We start from the raw sequence: 18,650 nt of genomic DNA on the forward strand, positions 1-18,650 counted from the left end.
CTGCCAGGATGCTGGGTTCAATAATCATGAGGGTTTTAGCTAGCTTGCATAGGCTGGTTCCAGAAAATAATGGAGTCACCCTAGCCAAAGCAAATAGGGTTTGAAGATGTCCAAATGATACCACTTTGATTTAGAATGGAACAATGGTAAGACACGTAAGATAGATACAACTGTGTGAGACTTAGGTGGGCGATTATAGTGAGAAATGGGACAGGACCAAAGATGAGATTGAAAGCTGGAAGCAAATCAGTACTGCACACAAACTATGGGAATATGTCAAGGATGACTCCCTACCTGCAGTTTCTCAAGCACCTATCTGGTCTCACCCACACCTATAGTCCCACCAATACATCTTATGTTCAGACAACAGCCTGGATTTGTTATGAAGTAAATCGATCCTATTTTTGGCTGCTCTGCTACTTTATAGGTTCATAGGTGTGTACTAGGCTAATGGCCCTGGAGCCTTTACAAGTCTAGCCCATAGGATTACCCTGGCATCATGCCACCCAGCCTTAGTTCACAGTACCTCTGTCGAGTAGAGCCACTGGAGTGATCCCTGGGGTGAATATTCTATTTCCCATCCACTCATCAAGATTTCTCTTGAAGAGGGCCAGTGAGGTGCTCTGCTTGACATGTATGGGAAGTCTATTCCATAGCATGGGCAGTCTCTGGGTTATGAAACTGTCCCACCAGCATGTTCTGTTGATTGTGGTAATGAGGTTAAGGTCTCTGGAGCATGTGGTGCTGCAGAGGGATTGGGATTTCTTTAGCTGTAGCATTTCTAACAGAGCTGGGTTAGACATGGCTTTGTAAGTCAAGCAGAGATCGCCTCTAAGCAGGTGATATGAGACAAAGAATAGTTGGATTTTTTTTAGTCTGTCCATACAGGACAAATCTTTAAGGCCTAGGATTCTCTTTGTGACTTACTTTTGTGGCCTCTCCAGTTGTTGCAGGTGTTTAGTGAGGTACATGCCAAATGAGGTATTGTACTCGATGACTGGCCTAATGAGGGAAGCGTAGAGGGAGACAATGACCTCTTTCTTCCTGGATGCAAAACCCCTAGTAATGAGATGTGCCACATAGAAGGACTTTCTGACCACACTGGCAATGTGTTGGTCAAAAGAGAGTTTGCTGTCAACCTGTGTTCCCATATCTCTTCTAACACCTCCTGTGTTCAGTGGACTACCACTGATGTGGTAATTCATGGGAACTGGGTTTTTTCCAAAGGGGATGATGACACATTTTTTGGCATTGAGCTTAAGGCCATGGTTCTGACACCAGTTGCTGGTCTCAGTGAGGCCTTTCTGTAGGATGTCAACATCACTCGGGGAGTTAATAGCTCCCAACTTGCAATCATCTGCAAACTTTGTCAGCCAGAGTCTCTTTGAGTTGGCCTGGACTTCAGAGAAGTAGATACCAAACAGGAGAGGACTCAGGCCCGAACCCTGTTGGACACGACTCATGACTGGTCAGCGGTCTGATTTGGAGTCAGCTACCTTCACACTGCGTGTTCTTTCTTTGAGCCAGTTTGCAGCCCATCTAGTGATATAGGTATACTTTGCTATATGTACAATTCTTAAATAACTTCTATTTTTACTAACTTAGCATTTATATTAACTTTTAAAGCAAAACTATTTGTAACGTGCATTCCTAATCATGTCTTTATTCTGCTGTAATATGTGTTTTTTTTCTTCATCATGTTTATTCTGCTGTATTCATTTTATATTAGTCGGAGCTTTTCTCCCCGGGTCTCAGCTAAAAATGGGCTCTTGGCCCAGTCAGACATTACCCAGTAAGCAAATGTAAAATAAAAATAAATAAATAAAATAAAGTGACTTATGACAGATGACTGCACTTGTCAAGAGCAGGCCATACTTACTCAAACTGGTGGATTTTTTTAAAGGTCACCAAAGCAATGGATTAAGCAAAATGGTACACACTGCATACCTGGACGTGGCCAATGCTTTTGACAGAATTCCCCACTCAGACATAGCAGAAAAATGAAATAAATTGGGAATAAACCCCTATGTCACCTGCTGGATTGCCAACTGGCTCACAGATAAGATGTAAATAATCAAAACAGGCAACTTACCTCTACAAAGAGACCAGTCACCAGTGGAGTCCCCATGGGTCTGCACTGGGACCTTTCCTGTATAACAACTACTTTTCTGAAGTAAAAGCAAATAACAAAGGGCCCTGGCTGACTAAGTTGGCAGATGATTGCAACATAAGAGCAGTCATTGCATCCCCTCTAAACTATCCTGCAGGAAGGTTTGTCTCAAATAAATAGCTGGTGCCAAAATTATGAACTGAAACTTAATGCCAAAAACTGCATTATTGTATCCTTTAGGAAGTCATCCACCCCAGGGAACTACCACATTTAGAATACACTGTTAACAGTTGACCCAGTTGTTCAGGATTTGGCAACTTATGTGGACAGTAATGTAACTTTTGACCAATGTATCTACTGTTATCAAAAAGTCCATCTATATTGCACAGCTTATAAATGAAGGGATTGTGTGTAGCTCTAGATATGTTATTGTCCCCCTTTACTCAACCCTCATTAAGCCAACCACTGAATATAATGTTCCGCTTGGCATGTATCTGTCTAGATGCATGTAACACCTTACTAAAAGTAGCTGAAAAACACTGGAAACATGAGCCAGAAAGCATAATAGAAAATGATGAAGTCTACATCTCATGGGATCACCCATTACCTATAGTTCAAAAGATAGATGCAAGAAAACCAGATATAGTAGTCCATGAAAAGAAGACACTTTGATCACTGAAATCGCTACACCCAGTGACTACAGTGTGTTGCATACAGAGAGACACAAAGTCATAAAATATCAGGATCTCTGAAGAAGGAAAAGCACAGTCTGTTTCCGAAAGCGCTAACACCATTAAATAGTTCTATTCAACGCAGTTCCTGTTCGTCTTGGTCTTTTGGTTTATCAGTTTGTTCAGTTCGCTTTTTGTTTGTGTTTAGTAAGAACAATGGGTCGTATAAAAACGAATCTACAATCGTATTTTGATATGTTACCAATACATGTAACCTCGTATGAATTGCAGAAGGAGTCATTACTGGGTACACTGCAGGTATTGCGGAGAGCACTTCTGGCTGACATCAAAGATTGAAACAATACTAATTTCATGAACTTTAATTGTACTTTGACTTAGGAATGGGATCCATTCCTATCATGGTATTAGAAACCCAAAAGATCTGGAGAAATTAAAAAGGATACAAGGCCTAAACAACAGGTCTGACATGGACCGACTCAAAGCCCTGTCACTCTCCTTGGTATCCTCCAGACTGCTAAGAGAGTGACCTGTGCCTTGCATATAAGACATTACTGATGGATTCACTGCACATCAGGAAGTCAAATGGCATCAGAAACACTCAGTCTAAGGATCTAAACCTCTTGTGCAACATCAGCAGAAAGGTTTGGCAGGACATACATATCTCTCAGAGGATACCATCTCTGTGGAACAAACTCCCTATCCACATAAAACAAAGTTCATCCCTGTCCATTTTCAAAAACAACTTAGATCTATGGATGGGAAACAGAAATGTTTATCCCAGGACCCCCCCCCCTGTACTTTCAATGGACAGAGGCATCTCCTAAATGTTTTATCCCATGCATAGGTCCCCTGAAATTATCTGTGGTATTATTCTAGTTATTTTCATTATGAGTAATATATGATTATTGACCATGGAACCAAATAGGATAGGTTATTTTGAGCACAGAAAGGGAAATTGGTTAGGCATAAAATAGTCTGCAAGGGCTGCTAGCCTAGTACTTATCTATGAACCTATGGACAAGGGTTTGATTAAGAAGTAAAAGAAGAGAATGCATGTGTGGCAACACAGGAATATGAAGCTTGTGATTAGGATAAAAGAGAGAGGCAGACAAAAGGTGGGAGCCAGGGGAGGCATAATGCAGGAGGATCCCCAAAAACCTGGCCAGTATGCTGACAGATCATGTGGATATTCAAAAGATCAGTGGCCAGTACAGTAGTGCCCGTGAACTGAAGACATCATGTGTGGCATCCTTGTCCATGATAGGGGCTGCAAACAAAGTTAAGGAAGTAGTGTTAGCCTAATACTAGAAGCAGGAACAGTCATGGTGAAAACATTGAGGAAAACCTAGTGGACTTTATAGAGGTTAACAATCTCCAGGTAGGATATGCCACTTGGGTTTGTGGCTAGAAAGAACTGTTAGTTGAACCTGATAGAGCTTGATAACAGGTTTACATGAGAATTTGGCACTGACTTAACAGCAGAGCTGAACTACCAAGACTGCAAGGTCTTTGACATAGTCACGTAAAGGGGTTTGAGGCCTATATGAAAATTCCAAGGGGTGCAAACCGATCAAGACTGAGGAGATGGACTGCAGTATTGTTGGTGTATATTTTTACTAAATGGGAAAATGATTAAACAGTACTAAAGCATCCCTAAAGGTTTTGGTCTTTGGCCTACAAGTTTGTTTTTGACATTTTTGAGGAAACAGAGAAAAGAATTGACCTCTTTAGGGAGGACAGAAATCAGAATTATTTCATGCTGCTCATATTGTCTGCTTGACCTTTTGGCTTTTCTTAAGATCTGTCTGTTTTGAACTGATGAACGTACTGGGTGGTTTTGATTACTGTAAAGTGGTTTCGTTTTGGTGACTGACTTAAAACACTGGCTACCTCATTCTGATTTGGCTTTGGACTATCTCTAGATAAGGGGCAAGAATATTTCTTTATCACTATCTATTATTTGCCAGTACTACTAAGGACACTTGGTTCCTACAAGTGAATTTGCTACGCTAATCTCCTGTAATAGGCAGATATACTTCATAGTATTGTCTTATTTAGGTGTGCAAGTTTTAATATTGGATTATTGGTTCTCTACAAGTTTTTGTAAGCCAAGTATTCAGTTGTATTTGCCTGCATGTCTTTTGATTGCAAATGTTTTGCCTCAGTATGGGTTGCGTTAAATTAATATAATATTAGCTTATGATTGCACTGACAGAGAGAAAAAGTGAATCAGAAAAATTCTTTCTCTGAGTCAGTATGATGTCAGAATATGTGCATGAACAGCTAAGGAGTGTATGAGTGCAAAGGAGTTTGCTGCTCAAAAAAATGTGCTCTTTAGGTTGATTGTGTTTTGTTTGTTTTTTTAGAATCACTTATTTCCTCAAGATAATATTGCTGTGCATCTGACACGTAAGCAGCATTGTTATAGAACCTGGATGGTTATTCCTGCATTAAACATTTTCGATAATTCAGATTTTTTTATCTAGGCTATTTTACATCTTTACATTGTAGCTTTGATTAGCTTACTAGCAAGGTCTTCTTAATACTGCAGTTTGTTTAGCTACATTATGGGGCAGGGAGGCTAGTTTTTGTTGCTTGCCCCTACTATCGATTATATACTGTCACAAATTTCAGTTATATATATCCATATTTAAGATCTTCTCATATATTTATTCTGATATTTATTACTGCAGAACCTTATGGTGAATGCCCGTTTGCAGTATGAAACTGTTTACCCAGGATCAGCTGGTTACCTTCCGCCCATTTCACTTAACAGTATTATTGCCATCTGTTTCTTGGCTTTATTAGTGGGGAAGGCCACTACACGAATACTTAATGCATCTGTGGGCCACTTCAAAACATAGTAAGTTATTACAAGTTAACAATAGGTACAGGCAGGGATGCCAGATTTCTGTTGTGACAGGTAGGGACAAGGTGAAGACAAAAAAAAGTTTTATGAGTGTGGTATTCATACAGCTGTATCCTGATTTTAAATCTCATCATCTCCTGTGTTCTTATCTTGCCAGTTTAAATCTAGGCACAGTAATGAAATTACCCAAATTAGAGCAGTTAATGGTCCCTTAATGGGCAGGGATTTTATTTATTTGTTTATAAATCAAGAAAGTGACCTTGTCCTGTTTAAACCCGTTTCAGCCACAATCTAGGCCAGAAGGGCTTGGATAAATACAGAATGTATATTGACAATGTAATGCAATCAACCTGTATTTTTTAAGAGGAAACTGAAGTACCCAGAAAAAAAAAATTCATAGATATAACCAGACCATGCAAAATTCTGCATAGACAGTGATTGGAGATCAGGATTGAACCCTGGAACTGTGACAAAGTGATCCTATTCCTAGGTCATCATTCTTCATTTAGCAAGGATCGGTGGTTGCATTCAGTCCTGGTCCTTCTTGATCTCTCACCAGTATACAGTGCCGTGGCTCACGTGGGTCATAATATTCTGATGAAGTGTGTGTGCTCCTGCTATTCACAGTGCTCAGGTAATGTGATAGTTACACTGAAGACTTCACTCATTGGACGTTTTCTGGTGTAAACATCTCTAGGAGATACTCATGCAGGTTACACCAGGGCTTGATCTTGGCTCCATTGTTATTCAGAGTGTATTCATTCAAAGCAGAGGTATCCAATGACGCGGAAGTGAGGTAGAGATAGAGAAGCCATAGTGCTGTTCAAAACAGCATGGGGCTGGTAGAGAATGGGAAAGAAGAAGGGGGAATGTTGAATTAATTTAAAGGTCAAACTAGCAAGGCTATTGCCCCCTTCAGTCATAAAACAAATATATAATATAACCATGAATGTCTTTGGGTAACTAGATAATAGCACAATCAGTTTCATCCAAGCCATTTGCTGTTTGGGAAGACATTAGTACAGTATCTGGAGCATTGCCTGGGGAGACTGGCTATAAAATGCAGTGGTACGGCACACTGCTGGACAGGGAGAACTGCAGGATGCTGACACTTGCAGTAAGTGTACCTCTCTGTCACTGCCTTTCAGGTTGTTGTTAACCTGTGGTGACTGTAGACAGGTGGTGTCTCAGGAAAGATGTTGGAGGGGTGTCTTAGAATGGCATTATAAATGGACTGTAGGGTGAGCAAAGGGTCTACAGTAGCATATGGGACTCAAGACATGAGTAAAAATTGAGCAAAGTACTTAAGGTCCTGAATAACTCTGATCCTGCTTCCACTCATGAATATTGAATTTAATTCTTCTTCTTCTTTCGGCTTTTCCCGGTTAGGGGTCGCCACAGTGGATCACCTGTCCACTCATAACTGGAGTGGAGTTTTACGGTGTTGAGTTGCCAGCCCAGCACCCAACCTTCCACACATGGTACACACATGCACTCACGCATGCTAGGGCCAATTTAGAGTGTCCAATCCACCTGCAGCATGTCTTTGGGATGTGGGAGGAAAACGGAGCACCCGGAGGAAACCCACACAACCACAGGGAGGACGTGCAGACTCCGCAGAGAAGGCACCCCAGCCGAGAATTGAACCAGAGAACCTCTTGCTGTGAGGCGGCAACTCTAACCGCTGCACCACCATGGCCGCCCTATGAATATTTAATTTAATATGAAATAATATTGTTACTAGGAAGAGCTATTAATGCTCCATTAGCATTGTGTTAGTCAGGATTCATACTTTAAAAATGGACATTATATCAAGTAAGGACAACTGACCAGGACACAGAACTCAGTTTAAAGGGGATTATAAGGGGTAAAGTCAGTAGCGCTGCAACTACCTAGTCTGAAAGCTATCTGTTCACACAGACATAATGAGCCTTCATGTCCATTATGTGCTGTCCTTTCTTATAACTTAATCTGATGCTAAGAACTAATGCACAAGATACATTGAAACCCTTGTACTAGGAACCTCTCTCCCATGGTCAGTCTAAGATGCTCTCTAAGATGCTCTTTTGGTCAGTGTAATGAAATTTAATTTGCATATCCTGCTACTATTTTTAAGAAAAGTAGTATAAGGTCGATCGATCGGATACCTGCACCATTACTGTCCCATCGTCTGTCTTCTGCTTTGTTTGCTGTAAAATAACAAGGCACATAAATCTGAATTCACAAAAAGCGGCTAAAAGATTTGCACACCTGTCTACTAATTCTGGGTGATAGTGGGTAAGCTTCTTGTGGGGGGGCATATGATAATGTTGCCACCCATGCTCCAAAGTTAATGCCTTTTTGTGTTCTGCTGTGTACATGTTTACTGTACAACAGTGGAAATGTTAATTAAAGAAAGGTTGAGACTGGGTGGAGGGGCATTAGAGAAACAGCTAAAGTCACACTAAATAGCTGTCCTGAAGTTTGATTAATCTATGGTACAATTCTAATGAGGTATGTCAAGGGTGACAATCATGAAATGAGAAAGAGCATATTTTAATGAACGAACTTTCAGTCTAATCTTAGGATAATGCCTGGAACCAATGCAGGAGCTTTTGATAGTGTAGTTTTAAGAAAATAAATTTAAAATATAAAAAAATTTCAGGAAGCAGTTTTAGTTTATGGTTTTGGCTTCAAAGTATTAAAGATTTTATATCCTTGGAACACTGTGCTGCAGAATGTCTGCCTTCCAAGGCTGAAGCATATCCATGAGTGTGGGCCCGGTGAATGCCTGCAGGGCACTGACATCCATCCACTTCTGATAATAAATAAAACTTTCATGTTGGACTGTGGTGTTTCTTTTCTTTTCTTTTTTTCAGTTAGGCAGAATCTGAACTGAAGTAGAATGCCAGAGAACGATAACCTCATCTTTCAAGACATCTTTTAAATAAACAGTGATTAATTTTTTAATCCAGACATGCCTGCAGAAGTACATTTTTCATTCAGGTATACATATTGACAAAGAAAGCCTCTTATCAGGGGTGACACTGAAGCATAAAGAATTTAAATGGCATACTCAGGGTCACACATCATGCCATTGAGGGCTAATGGGATTCAAACCTAGGTCTTTAACTTTTTCAGCTTTGCGCACTTATCTCATTAACCATTGTCAATAATTGCATAATGTGCATTCTTATGTTGTAAATACATGTAATTGTGTTTATTCATTCGGTGCTCTTCATTTCTACTGAAAAAGAAGCCACACACACTAATGAAAAAATACCTTCGATGCGTTATCAGGATGATTGATATTAGAGAAAGCACAATCAGCGCCAAGATGATGGAGAGGGACAGGATTAAAGGATCCATATCTAGGAGGGAAAAAAAGAAAAATTAAATGAGTTTGGATGCTAACTATTGGAATATTCCCTTGGTAAACATGGACAGATGCAGACAAATTTAACTCCACACTGCGACGCATATTTATGAGGACAAGGTCACCAGCACTGGGAGCTTTCCCTTTCAAGAAAATCAGCACTGACTTGCATGAAGGCTTTCCTGCATGTACCATTTCTGTTTGATCAATCACACAAAGAGAAGCTTCAGAGAAAGGCTTTGTCCTCATAAAAATGTACCTGCATAATTTCTCCTAATCAGCAGTGATAGCTCAGAACTGTTGAAGTGTTTTTGTCAACAGGCTGAATGTGAGTCACATGCAAAAATATTCTGCAATACATAGAGAAAAATGAACATAGGCGCATATACATAATTAGACAAATGTCCTTTAACATGATTAATCCACAAGTTCTCTATCTCTTATATATGATATATTATTGTACTGTATCAAAAATTGTCATTATCTTACATTGTGTTACTCTATATAAGTTTATCTGTATTCTTTGTGATATTATACTATTTAGGAAGTTCTATTTCAACTTTATACACTTCACAGTTGAACCAGAGGTAGGACCATTGTGATCTACTGCAGTACACAATTATAAATAAATAAATAGTGGCACGTCTCTATCCAAAAAACACTCATACATATAAAGACAGAATGACTAGTGACATTAAATAAAGTACTACAGACCAATGAAGTGGTGGGCGATGAGTTGGGTTATGGTTCCCAGGGGTCTGCAGCAAGCAAAGCACCAGCTGGTTTAAAGTTTGAAGTCCATAGTATGTGATGATGCTGAGAATGATGCAGTTTGGGTGTAAGATCCCCCCACTCCCCCAGCAGTGGGCTGATGTCTTTTTGTGCTGTACAAATGTACCATGAAAGTGAAGGAAAGGCAAGATATCACTAAAACCATCAACAGGAGCCTCCTTCCCTGGTACTTGACAGCCTTCTGCAGTGCTTTTTGTGTTGTTGTTCCTTTCCTTCATTTTTACTGACCCAGCACCCCAGTGCCTTCTCTGTGCTGGGCCTACTAGCTATCTCCTTGCCCCCTCAGACTTACTCCGTGGTACTTGCATGGGGACATTAATGGAACCTTATGCATCCTGGGGGCTCTTGCATGCTTTTGCATCCATCAAGGGGGGATTTACTGTATGACCAACCCATCCCCCCAACCTCAGACCTAATGGCATGCCTGAGAGGGGTGGGTGTGTAATAAAGACATGTGGCATATCGCCCCACCTCCAAGGCAACTCAGACATGCCTCCACCCCATTCTCCTCTTCTAGGTATGCCTATCAGTGTGCCTTCCCTAGCCTCCATCAGGGATCGCCCACCCTGAGATGGTAACTCCCATCCCTCCCCACTGAATTTTTTATTGCCTGAGCTGCTAATCAAACCCAGGTTGGCTAGGTCATGGTCAGAGATCTATCTCTCTACTCCTTCAAAGCAGCTACCTTCTGCAGTGTTTTTGCTGATAAATGAATCCACTAAGCAGGCAGGCAAGGACTAAGTTGTAGTGTACTTTTTTTTTGTTGTTGTGTCTTTTGGCTTTTCCCGGTTAGGGGTCACCACAGTGGAACTTCGGTCTGCTAATGATTGGCAGTAGATTTTATGTGCCGAGTTGCCGGCCCTGACGCACAACCTTCAATGAATGTACACCCATTCACGCATGTCTCCACACAGAAGACGCTCTAGTGCTGAGATTCGAACAGGACAACGTCTTACTGTGAGGCGACAATGCTACCGCAGCACCACCACCGCAGGTTGTAGTGTACTAAAGGCAAGAAAACTCCTGGGGGTGATATAGGATTTGACATGGTTAAACAACTAATCCTAGAGGCTTTACAGCACTTTAATAGTCTCACAAAATAGCAAATATGATTACATGGATATTAGGTACCAAATCATGTCCTGTAAAACTCTCATTAGACATACACTGACCCTGAGATATTCATGAAAAATCATTATATTCAAGAATGCAAGCATTCCTGCTTCAGAATTCTTGTGTTGTGCGCCCTAAGAAATGTATACTGTAATAAGCTGCACTAAACAACAGTATATTCCAGCTAGCTAGCTAATGTATCTACATTATGGCTATGGTCACTGACCTTTAAAACTTCAAATGTAAACACTGGCAGTCTTATAAGTCTAGCTGCAGCTCAGCCTTCCCTGTCTGCTAACCATGGCCTTGATGTATAAATGAAAACATGAATATTCTGAAGGGAGAACATCTGAGGCCTGCTGGAGCCACCCAAGTGTCACACCTATCTCCTACACAACTGTCACATTCCCTCTCTACCTGTCTCTGATATTTTTTTAAAATCACTGACTGAAGTATGCCCTAATACTGCATTTGGCAATGTGTTCCACAGCTTCATTCTTGTATTTGCGAAATAATATTTTCTTAAGTTAGTCTTCACTTGTCCCATTTCCAACTGCAGCCCATGATTCATTACATCCAACTTGGAACCAAAAAAGAGAAAACTAACTGCAAACCAAATGCAAAAATCTGTAGCTGAGTCAACACCACTCACAGTGAAGAACAAACAGTTTAATGTTACAAGAAATTGTAACCTTGTACAGTTTCTGGTGGAATTAAACTGTTCTTCACTGTGCATGTTGCTGACCTGGCTACATGTTTTTGCATTTGATTCCTTATATCCATCTGTTCATCCTTCATTTATTTATTTATTTGAAATTTGTTGACCTGCTTAGTCTGACTGAGCCGAAGCCCTTTTTCAGCGGAGGGCTGGGGAGAAAAGCTCCACAAATAAGTATGAACAAGTACAATGTGAGCAACATAACATGAATACTTAATAATAGTAAAAAAGATCCTATGTAATACATGGTTAAATCTCAACGTATTTACAATCAGCATTATGAATGTTCTCCTGTACAATAATTACAGGTTCAATTATTAGCTGCTTTGCTAGTAAAGTATTAATGTAGTCTAGACCTAGTTATGTCAAGGCTGATGCACAGTTTGGAGAGCAGATAGGAGAAAGAAAAGGTTAGGAGAGAGAGTTGTATGGTATGGGGAAAGTCAGTCAAAGAGGGTGGTTACAGTGACAGATCCAGGTTTTGTTTAGATAGTCTTTGGTTGGTGATTGATGTTACGTATGTCCAGTGGCAGTTTATTCCAAGACTAGGCCATGGAATAGCTGTAAAGATTTTGTCCAATTTTAGTTTTAGGCTTGTAGATTGAAAGAAGGTTTTGTTCAGCACCATGACGAGATCTCGGTGGTGAGTAGGGGAAGATGAGTGAGGAAATGCTGAGACAGAAGGAGGGCAGATACAGAATAGAATGTATTATTTGAAGCTGAGAGAGGAGTAGGCTCTGAGGAAGCTCTAGCCAGTTTAAGTTTTCGAGAGCTAGGCAGTGGTGTGAGTAGTAGGGGTGGTCTGCAGCAAATTTAGCCACTTTGTTGTAGGTGGATTCTAGTTTTGATAGGAGGGTGGTTTGAAGGTTGATAAGGATTTGTGAGCCATAGAGTAGGTTGGGGAGAAGGTAGACATGGGATAGGGCAATTCTGGCTTTATTGGATAAGAATGTTTTATTCCTGTAAAGGAGTCCTAGGTTTTAGTGGGTTTTCTTAATATTGTTGAGAATGTGCAGGTCAGATTTCAGTTGGTCATCAGTGATGACCCCGAGTAGTTTGGTATGTGATTCCACGGTGATAGGAGTGTCATTGTGGGATGTGATTGAGAAGGAAGATTTAAGATGACTCATATTTTTAAGGATGAATAGCAGGAGTTTTGTCTTTTTTGGATTTAGTATTAGCTGGTTCTTGGTGAGCCAGTTCTCAGTAGATAGGAAGGATGCCTGGGTTGTAGAATTTACATCAGAGAAGGTATCTGCTATGGTAGTAACAGTGACATCATCTGCGTATTGAATGAGTGATGACTGTGGGCATGATGTAATCAGCTGATTGGTGAAGATATTAAACAGTAATGGGCCAAAGATGGATCCTTGAGGGACAACCATCTTTACTGGTAGAGCAGGAGACATAGCAGAAAGCCCTTTAACAGACTGGAGTCTATTCTAAGGTAACTAGTGAACCAGGAGATTGTTGAGTTCAGAGAGTTTGTGTAAGAGGAGGGGATGGAAGACAGTGTCAAAAGCTTTGGAGAGATCAAGAAATAGACAAGAAACAAGTTTGTTTTGATCTCTAGCTTGTGATATGGTGTTAATGAAGGAAATTAGGGCACTGGAGGTGCTATGCTTAGGGTGAAAGCCATGTTGAGTGGGGGTAAGTAGGTTCTCTTGTGAGAGGTAGCGAAGGATTTATTTGTGCACGCACTTGTCCAGAATGTTAGAAAGAGGGGATAGAATAGCAATGGGTCTGAAATTGGAAAGCTCAGAGGAGTTACCTCCTTTATGAATGGGTAAGATGTAGAATTGTTTCCAAATTGCTGGTGTTTTAGATTTGGTAATGGAGTGGTTAATGAGTATAGAGATGGGAGGGTTAAAGAGGTGGCTGCTTTCTGGAGAAAGAGTGGAGGAAGGTTGCCCATGGAGGGGGAGCATGGTTTAAGTTTTAGAAGTAGGGATTTAATGTAGTTAGTAGAGACAGTTTTGAGAGAAAAGGGCCAAGGGGGTTTAGTGGGAGTAAGAGAGTTGGTGGGAAGGGAATGATGTTGTAGTTTGTTTGGGTAGTTAATTTGCTGATAGTTTTAATGAAATAGGAGTTGAAGTCGGCAGCAGTTTCTAGTGGTGTGTTAGTGGGACATGGTTTGGGGGGAAGACAGGTTGCCTGGATGGAGAATTTAGTTGATAGTGTGCCAGAAATTCTTGGGATTGTCTAAGTTTGTAGTAGGAGGGTTATTATAGAAGTTCTTCTTGACATTATAGACGGATTTCTTGGTGAGGTTGCAAAGTTCTCTATACTGTGTGAGGGAAGTTTGGTTTTGGACCAGAGCTTCCAAGTCTTGTCCCACTTTAGCATTAAGGAGCGCGTGGTGTGGGTTAGCCAAGGAGATATTATTGATTTAACTCTAACAGTATGTAAAGGGGCCAGGAATATGGAGTTAAATTTGGTTACTGCTTTATCGAGGGGTAGCTGCCTAAGGAAACAGCAGTTGATAGCTGTGATTTGACTGTTTGATATGTTGGAATCAAAGCTGGTTAGTTTGCGACAAGCTCACCTGTACCAGGTAACTCCTAGGAATTAGCTGTATCCTGATCATGGTCTCTCTTTCTATTTTCTTTTTTCCATGTAGATGAAACTATCTTTTCTCACACCCCAGTTCTTAATTTCCCCTCAATGTTTGGTAGAGCTCTCTGGTGCATTTCCTGCTAGACCTAAATCCATTTTTCTGTACCTTTAACAGAAACAGAAAATGTTTTCATCGTGTAGCACTAGCAGTGACCTGAGAAGTGGGTGACTGACCTTAACACCTCTTGTCTCCACTTCCCTAATGTCACACCCAGTATCCCACTGACCTTCTCCACTGCCTTAGCGCATTACACCTTTTGATGCAGCTTTGAGGAGTTTATGATACCTATGCTTTTTTTTCCTCTTCTGTCTTCCCATCTGACTATTCTTTCAATGTATGTACATTCCACTGGATTTTCACTATCAAAATGCATAATCTTGCTTTTTATTTTGAGCAAATCCCAGCTGCCACTTACATGCTAGTCCTTCACGAGACATTAAATCTTGGTGGATCAACATCTGTGACCACATGACCTGTTTTAGTATGACTGGCAAAAAGTTATACAGAAACAAAGTTTTTAATGTATTTGCTCTCCTCCACTCTCACTTACCATTGAGTCATCATTGTGGCCACTGTGGCCATGGTGTGGCTTTTATCCAGACAGCCATTGGAGCCATTTCCTCCTTAAATTTTACCATTCCCTTTGACTGCTCAAAATGACCCAAGGGGTGAGATTTCAGCCACTTCCATAAATCAAGTTCCTCCCAATAGTCCCATCCTCCTTTAGATAGATTCTGCTATCTCATCTGTGTTCTCCATCAGGTAATGCAGGCAGCTCATCCTTCCTGGAGGACATTGCCTTAACCACTCCCCTAAGAGATATGAGTAGGCCCAACCTCATCATTCCCCTCAAGATGCTTCTCCAGTATCTGAGCTGCTAATCGAATCTGGATCATCTAGGTCATAAGGACAACTCCATCTTTCTCTACATCATGGAGGTTACAGATACATAGAGTTTAACAATATGTAAGGATTGATTGTCCTACTTTGTCTTTTTCCATACCTTCTGGAAAAACCAAAGAGCCCAGTTAACCAGCAGCTATTTTGTTTTCTTTTCTGCAGCATAATAACTGTATTATTTCTGCCATGTGCAATTGTGGATTTTGTTAATTATTTGATGGCACCATTTCTTCCAGTAGGCTGTTACAGCCATCTCCCTTTTCTTACTGACCAACCTCAATGTGATGTCTGACACAAATATATTAAAAAGGACTACTTTGAACACCAAACTCTATGGTATTTCATTGGTTCTTAACATTTCTCAAGGTTCCCCCTCCCCCTGACTTGTACCCCCACCCTTCAGTTTTGTTTCTGGCTCACATTGAAGGCACCTCCATTGTACCCTTTCATATCCTCACTAACCTCCTGTAAGGTTCACTGTCAAAGACTTTACTGAAGTCCAGATGTATTGCATCCACCCAGCTTCTTTTGTTTATTTAAGTGCTGACCCAGTCACAGTACTGCATCAGGATTCACATGCCATCAGCTGTCTGTAACCGAATCTGCATTCAAGAAGTCTGTCAGTCTGCTCCAAAGAGTCTTTTCTGACTAATAAACCTGTAATTGTTCATCCCGCTGGCATAATATCCCATACATAATTTGAAAGAGAATGTCTAAAGCCTCTTGGTGGAAACATCACAATTCTGTTTGCTGTGTAGTTAGAAATGTTGCTGTATGAGAATAGCACCCTCCACAACCAGTTCCAACACAAAGGTGCACCTTATACATAACATGTTGTTGCAAAGTGCAAACAAGAGAGACTGATAAAGCAGATATGTACATATCCACTAATTCACAGACAGGTAACTCCATTTCAAATTATTGTCTATTTACTGTTTTCTTTATTAAATGAAAAGTTATTTTATATACAGGTAAAGCTGCCATGTTAGAATCACATTTGGGACCACATTGTTCTGAAACAGAAGTCAAATCTATTATAAAACTATATAACATATATAGGGATGATGATGATGATGATGATGGCGACAATGCCTGCCTATTAAACTAAACAGCACCAACACTATTTATAAAATACTAATAAGCATGAAAAAAATGATGGAATGCAGACTTGTACTAATGTGTGGGGTGACCCTGGTTTGTCTTCTTACTGCAGCCAATAAGAAATGGTTCAGTCTAGTGGTCAATAACTGCAAACACAAAGGAACCCTGTATTTCTAGGACCAGAAGTTTTTATCCAGTTGTTTTTCAGGACATCAGTGCACAGAGTTCAAAGGCTTGGACTAAAGCTAGTCTTTGCACTTCAAGTGAATGAGTGCAGCTACTCAGATTTCATTTTCAGAATAAACAAAGACCTGAGGAGAAAGACCTGGGCATAACACCTGCCTTGTCCTCCAAATGTGATGCAATAACCTTAAGTTTAAGAAACCTGCATATTACAAAATGACAAACATCTACTAATATGGTGTATATGCCTTAGAAACTAGCGCTATTAAAAATACATATGCTTTTATTACTAAAGTGCCTTAAAAAAGATTAGAAGAAAATTTGTTCTGTTACCATGGTAGTCATTTTTACCGTAGGTGTAGTCTAACCCTAAGTTAAGCTGTATTGTTTCAGATCATTTTCATTATATAAAAAATTATTCACAAATTTCACACAAAATCAGTTTTTAAGATATTCAACACTTTGCATCTCAGACCACATTGTACAGTTACAAGATAAGAGACCACACATTTAACCCTGCATCCTGTCTTGTTGCTTAACTTTATCTAATCATCACAAATTCATGCAGATTTCCAGTTTTTGGCATTCATTTTATAACACTTAGGGCTTATTTCCAACAGCCGTTGAGAATGTTTTATACTGTGTCTGTCCTGCATACAGACTGTGGCAATAACAATAAAGCATTCTCAAGACCCTGCAAAGACCAGTATGCAGATTTAAAAAGGTAATGCTCTATGTGTATACTTAAAGCATTTAGCGAAGTGTATGTCCAGTACCTTACTGATACAACATTTATATTTCTACCCAAAAAGGGTTAGTGACAGTGTGTAAGAAAGGAAAGGTCCAAGCAACTTAATGCAGCTTTCTTTAACTAGACATAGTAAGAAACTATGACGCACAACTGATTTCACATAGGACAAGGGGTACAACTCACTTCACACTGGACAACTGCAAATGTGTATTTACTATAATATATTGTAATAATATGGAGCTTATTCTGTATTTGCTAATAATTATTTAATTAGATGTATTGTAAATGTATGCTACAGACCCTGTTCATTATGGCTAATGTACTTTTCTTTTCCTAAGGTACTCATCCTGCAAATACTGATTGAGAGTTTCCACAATTAGTTCTACAGTGCTTTCTTTATAACTCAATTGTAGATCATTCCTTCTAGGCCTACACTGAAAAAGAGATCCACCTAGTGGACATCCTCATCAGCAACCTATAAATAAATGGAACCTCCTTCTGATGTGAAATCCAAGATATTAACATGGCGTTACTATTCCAGAAGAAACGCTGGCAAGAGACACATTGCGTTTGGATGAAAATAAACATATGCACATCATTTGCAAATCACGCCACACATTTATTGGAAGAAATGGCCGCAGCCATGTATTTATTATTCCAGTCAGATCAAATTATGTATCAGATCAGTGCCAGATCATAAGCCAATGCCAGTCTGACCAGTCAGTGCCAACCAAGTATATTCAAATGTCTCCAAAGAGCAGAACGTGGAAGGAAGTCAAATCAACCAGACCATAACATACCACCGCAGTCCCTGTAAATGCTCAACTAACACCAATAGTTGAAGGGATTTGCAACCAATCAACAACAGTCCTCTGTCACTATTCAGACTGACACCAGTGGCTAAAGGGGAATCTGCCACTTGGAGGACCCCAAGTTCTACCCCAGTAAACAGATATAAAAAAATCTAATAAAATAAATAAATAACCTAAAACTTCTTTACTTCCCCAATGTTGTTAGTCTCCCTCATGTACTTACATGGCTAGCTGGTTACTGTCATATTGTGCCCCAAAGCATACTGTGCTTTTCCTTCATCTCTCTCATCCTGACAAGTGCTATCCCAACTAGCTAGACGCCAGACTGTACCTGTTACTATTCCTTAAATCAGAACTTCGCAAACCATTTCCCATTCAAATACCTCCCAAAAACTTATGCCGCCTGTTGTACCAGTAACTAGCTAAATCAGTAATTCTGCATAACAAATGGCATAGTAATTCATGTTATCCTGTTCTTAATTTAACACTGTCCATATGACATTGATAAAGGATATACTGTACTTACCCTCTGAAACTTGTTAACTGTTCTTAGCTGCCCTGAGCACTGAACCACCAATGGTACTAGAGAGTGAAGCAACACTCACCTTGTCACCACTCCATTACATTTTGCTCCTTG

General features: G+C 40.1%; 1 protein-coding gene across 1 annotated transcript in view; it reads right to left on the minus strand.

The window, feature by feature from the left end:
• EPOR (erythropoietin receptor) overlaps positions 1-18,650 on the minus strand; it is a 377,631-nt gene that overhangs the window by 24,197 nt on the left and 334,784 nt on the right. Inside the window, exon 6 of the mRNA XM_044084616.1 lies at positions 8,934-9,021. Within this exon, the coding sequence (XP_043940551.1) occupies positions 8,934-9,021 (88 nt within the window). The remainder of the gene's footprint in view (positions 1-8,933; positions 9,022-18,650) is intronic.

Source organism: Protopterus annectens, chromosome 9.part0, assembly GCF_019279795.1.
Source record: "Protopterus annectens isolate FY-2018-M chromosome 9.part0, PAN1.0, whole genome shotgun sequence".
Classification (NCBI taxonomy): domain Eukaryota; kingdom Metazoa; phylum Chordata; order Ceratodontiformes; family Protopteridae; genus Protopterus; species Protopterus annectens.